Raw genomic sequence first — 5,197 nt, 5'->3', positions numbered from 1 at the left:
AAAAAAAAAAAAAAAAAAAAACAGTCTGGGAGAACCCAATGTTAATTAACTTGTGTCTTGGTGACATGAAATAATTCTTCTCCCTGCCACATTCCTAGGCAACATGTTAATTAACTCTGCGTTAGTGCAGGCATTTCCAGCCATCTTTTAATATTTATATTATTGTTATTAAAATGGGCAGCAGAGAGCTTAAGATGGGACACCTCTTGACAGAGGAGAAAAATTGTCTTTTGCTTCAGGGATGGTCCTTTAGCCAAGATCTTGTTTACTTGCATTCTTGGTATATCTGGCAGGATCTTTTTTTAACAAGGCAAGTTGGAAGAGTGACTGAATAAGCCCTCTAATGGGGTTGAATTCTTCTTCACCCCTAGGATAACTTGTCCCCATGAGGATTTCCAGTGGCTAAGTTGCCTGTTACAGTTCTTTTCCGACATTTTGCTTCAAAGATTCATGAGACCCCCATGCGGAACCTCAACTCTGCTGTGTTTTTGGGAACCCGAGAGCAGCTGTTCATGTCTGTGCCGAGCCAGATCTCCCTGGATCCCTTTTCACTAATTCTAGTGTGCTGGGAGTGGTGGGGTGGTGGTGATGGCAGTGGTTTTGCTTTTAACAGCCAGCACCTGAATCTGTTAGAGCCAGAAGTATGCCTGCCCCCGCTAGACCCCCAGTGGACCTTAACCAGTGACAGACATGGTGGGAGTACCAAGCCCTGCAGCCTTGCCTGAAGCCAGGCATAACTTATATTCCAGAGTCCCTCCCCTCTGAGGGACTTTGCCTGAGGTCACAACTTGGCTTGGCCTCCTCCCCTTCCCTCCAGCCTCCTCCCCTTCCCTCCAGCCTCCCCTGCTGCCTTCCAGGTTTTTCCTGAGAATGCATCATTCATAAATCACTGGCACATAAATCCTTGCCTCAGGGGCCGCTTCTGGGATATCCAGCCTAAGATACCAATTCTTGGTGCCAGAGGTTAATGTTCAAGTTAGGTGTCAATTCCTGGCTTATTTTTTGCTAATATTAGAATCTCAGAATCCCAGAGCTGGAAAGGGCTACAAGGGCCTTCTCTTTCAGTTCCCTTGCTTTTACGGCTTAAGTCACGGAAGCCTGTGCAGTGGACTCCATTTGCTCAGGTCACCTGGTAAGTTAGAGGTGATGCTGGGACCTGAACTTGTCTCTCACATATTCGTCCTTTGTCCTTCCCTTCATTAGCTGCCTGATGTGGATTATAATTTACCCCCTGACTTCCCTTTAATAAGCTTCCTCCTTCCTTAAGGATCGCCCACCCCAGGCAGTTGGATTCATTCCATGCACACTGTTTTCTCAGTCGTTCATCATTGCTCAGGCCCAAACTTAACTTACAGAACAGTCAGAAAACCAGAACTGTCTTTCCACTCTGTGACCTCCAATGTGGCGGTTACCTGCAGCTCCACCATCTGCTACGTTGGGATAAAATGTTCTCCCCCAGTAATGAGTTTGCTCCCCAGGCGGTGCTTTGGAAACACTCAGAAATCTTCAAATGGAAAGCAGGATTCAGAGGAAAATTAGCTGGCCCTGGCCCGAACAATGAGCTCTCCGTTCATGGACCACCTCTTCTCAATTCCATTAATTTTGCCGAAATATTGCAAAATGTGTCAACTGCCCTTACGTCCCCTACAACCTCTCAGAATGTACCAATTGATTCTCTGATATCCTGAAATCAATCAGAACTTCCAGTAAGAGCAAGCATTCACCTAAAACTGTCCTAAAGGTTTTATGTAGAAACCACCTGCTAACATGCTATGTTTTCAGCCACGAGTGAAAATTACTTCCTGCAGCAAGACTGGTGCAGCTGGGAATACACCCAAAATGTGTTAACACATAACCAGCACTGGCTTAGCCCTTGACCATGGGTGCCCTGACATGCTTCGTTTGGTTGTTCTAACAGCTCAGTGAGGTGGAGCCTATGATGGCTGCTGTTTCACTGAGGCTCAGAGAATCAGAGGTCTCTCCAGGGTCACTCAGGGCTGGACCGGGACATTGAAGCTGGGTCTACTCTGCTTCCGGTACTTGTGTTACTGCACTTTTGCTGTTGATTCTCAAATGTTAGCCTGCATCCAGTCCCCCGGAAGTGTTCGTTAACACAAACTACTGGGCCTTCTCCCCAGGGTGTTTCCGTTGCGTAGGGACAGAGGAGGGCTGAGAATTTGTTGGTTTGCTTTTTTTTTTTTTTTTTTTGAGTCAAGGTCTGGCTCTGACCCAGGCTGGAGTGCAGTGGCATGATCTCGGCTCACTGCAACCTCCACTTCCCAGGCTAAAGCCGTCCTCCCACCTCAGCCTCCCAAGTATTAATAGCTGAGACTAGAGGCATGCACCACCACACCCGGCTAATTTTTGTATTTTTTGTAGAGACAGAGTTTCACCATGTTGCCCAGGGTGGTCTCAAACTTGTGAGCTCAAGTGATCTGCCTGCCTCAGCCTCCCAAAGTGCTGGGATTACAGGTGTGAGTCACTGCGCCCAGCCTGAGAAATTGTATTTCTAACAGGTTCCCAGGCGGTGCTGATGCTGCTGGTCCCAGGACCAACACTTTGAGAACCACTGCACTGAGCCCTGCCATGTTCTGTCTCCCACCTTGACACTGCATACTGCCTGAAATAAGTGATCAACTGAGGCTTGGGAGAGTCTTGGTTTAAATGTCAGAAAAAAAGTTTCACTTTTGATTCATGACAATGGGGCAGCGAGGGCCATGAATTAAGATCTTCCATTCATGGCGGAGAGATGCTGTTTGTCCTCTATATCTCAGAGGCACGATTAGCTGTACTGCATGTTTCCTGTGGAACTGTCTCCCAGCAGCTGGGGCCGCAACGAATAAGCAGGTAGAGATGTGCTTTGCAGCTTATGGAGGTATTCAAGGCCAGCTCTCCCCATGGGTAGAATCAGTGGCTGTTGATATGATAGAGTTTGGGAGCCTCAGAAGAATGCCCATTTTATTGCATTCCTGGTCAGTACCCTCTCAAAGGGACCCTCAAAAGGATTCCCTCCAGCTGCTCTTCTGAAATGAGGGTTCCCCTGGGAGGGGACAGGTAATACTTGCCTAACTCCTTATCATAGATCACATCAGCTGAGAGTCTCGCCCACAGAGGAGGAGCCAGGGGGCAGCCTAGGGGAATGGTGAGCAGTTGCTGCAGACAGGGAGAGGGCTCAGAAAAGGGAGGAGTTATGCCAGATCCAAATGCCAGTTTCATCTGAGTTCCCTCTGCCTGCCCGGAAAGATTGCACTAGCCGGCCCTCCTTCTGGAGCTGACCTTTCCTGGCTTCCTGACATCTGGAAAGTTCGGCCTCCTTTCTAGGGCTCATCCCTGAGCCCTGTCTTCCAGGATTGTCCCTTTCACTGTCTTCTTAGCTTTTCTTTCTTTTGCCCCAGGCTTTTTGGGCAAGACGGTCTCTGCGCATCCTGTGACAAACGGATTCGTGCCTATGAGATGACGATGCGGGTGAAAGACAAAGTGTATCACCTGGAATGTTTCAAATGTGCTGCCTGTCAGAAGCATTTCTGTGTAGGTGACAGATACCTCCTCATCAACTCTGACATAGTGTGCGAACAGGACATCTATGAGTGGACTAAGATCAATGGGATGATATAGGCCTGAGTCCCTGGGCATCTTTGGGGAGGTGTTCAGTGAAGACACCGTCTCCATGGCATCTTCGTCTTCACTCTTAGGCACTTTGGGGGTTTGAGGGTGGGGTAAGGGATTTCTTAGGGGATGGTAGACCTTTATTGGGTACCAAGGCATAGCATCCAAGTGGCATAATTCAAGGGCTGACACTTCAAGGTGACAGAGGACCAGCCCTTAAGGGAGAGCTTACGGCCACAGCCATCCGTAGTAACTGACATGATTAGCAGAAGAAAGGAACATTTAGGGGCAAGCAGGCGTTGTGCTATCATGATGGAATTTCATATCCACAGATAGGGAGTTGTTGTGTAAAGACTTGTTGTGACTTTGATGCTTGCAAACTAGAGATGTGCAATTGATTTCTTTTCTTCCTGGCTTTTGTAACACCCCTGTTTCAATGACTGTCCTCCGCACAAGGGAAGGACAGAAAGGAGTGGCCATTCTTTTTTCTTGGCCTCCTTCCCGGGGCCTTAAGCTTTGGACCCAAGGAAAACTGCATGGAGACACATTTCAGTTGAGAATGGAAACCACAACTTTTAACCAAACAATTATTTAAAGCAATGCTGATGAATCACTGTTTTTAGACACCTTCATTTTGAGGTGAGGAGCTCCACAGATTGTTTCTATACAAATATAAATCTTAAAAAAAAAGTTGTTCAACTATTTTATTATCCTAGATTATATCAAAGTATTTGTCGTGTGTAGAAAAAAAAACAGCTCTGCAGGCTTAATAAAAATGGCAGACCGAAATGCAGTGTTGTTTATTTGATTACAACAATTTGGGATGGCGGGGAAATGCTCTGCTTTTTGTGTTGTAAAGGAGAAGTAAATAAGCAATTTACTCTTAGGTCAAATAAAAACTTCCATGGATTGCAAGGGTTTGTATGAGGCAGGCACATTTCTATATTACTGGCAATTATGTAACAGGTCATCATGTAGCTCAGAGGAATGTAGAATAATTAAATTGTTATTGTAAAATATGCATTTCACTTCAGCATCGTATGGAGTGAGTGGAAGGCAAGATCATTGCCTTTGGGAAACTTGTAACCTAGAAAGGACACAAATACATAAAGCAGATTCCCTTTGGGAGAGAAGGTAATTACCTAGTTTGAAATGTGGCAAAGATGCTGAGCTTGACACTTCGATTTTCCAAGACGGGCGTCTCAGGGTGTTTTATGACAAGTGGTTAAGAGGACCTTTACTTTGAGGATTTAAAGCAGGCACCTTGGTTTGTGTGTTTGCCTTCACCCGAGTCAGGCCGCCCCCGTGAACTGATGCAGAGCGCCACCTGCTGGTCATCACCTCGAAGCGCGCTAGCCCAAGAGGGTCCCAATGAAGGACAAACCTGGATGAAGAAGAATAAGCTTTTCAATGATTTCCTTAGAGTACTGGGAAATGCAAGAAGTCTAAATGCGTTTAGTTATTAAGACACAAGAAACATGCAGCTAAGGCTACAGTTACCTATAAGATTCCTTTAAAATCTTCCTAAGGTTTGTAATCTTTTTTTAAAAAAAATTTTTTTTAATCCCAGGACAGAGAGACAAATGATTTT

The 5,197-nt window shown here is 46.0% G+C and overlaps 1 protein-coding gene across 1 annotated transcript in view; it reads left to right on the top strand.

Annotated features, from left to right (window-relative positions):
- The window catches only part of LMO2 (LIM domain only 2), an 11,467-nt gene extending 7,077 nt beyond the window's left edge, over positions 1–4,390 (top strand). The window contains exon 3 of the mRNA XM_017849737.1: positions 3,396–4,390. Within this exon, the coding sequence (XP_017705226.1) occupies positions 3,396–3,615 (220 nt within the window). The 3' untranslated portion in view covers positions 3,616–4,390. The remainder of the gene's footprint in view (positions 1–3,395) is intronic.
- The last annotated feature ends 807 nt before the right edge of the window (positions 4,391–5,197 follow it).

This window comes from Rhinopithecus bieti, unplaced genomic scaffold (genome assembly GCF_001698545.2).
Source record: "Rhinopithecus bieti isolate Rb0 unplaced genomic scaffold, ASM169854v2 scaffold_32083, whole genome shotgun sequence".
Classification (NCBI taxonomy): Eukaryota; Metazoa; Chordata; class Mammalia; order Primates; family Cercopithecidae; genus Rhinopithecus; species Rhinopithecus bieti.
The sequence above is the reverse complement of the archived record's forward strand: the minus strand, read 5'-3'. Positions and strand labels throughout refer to the sequence as shown.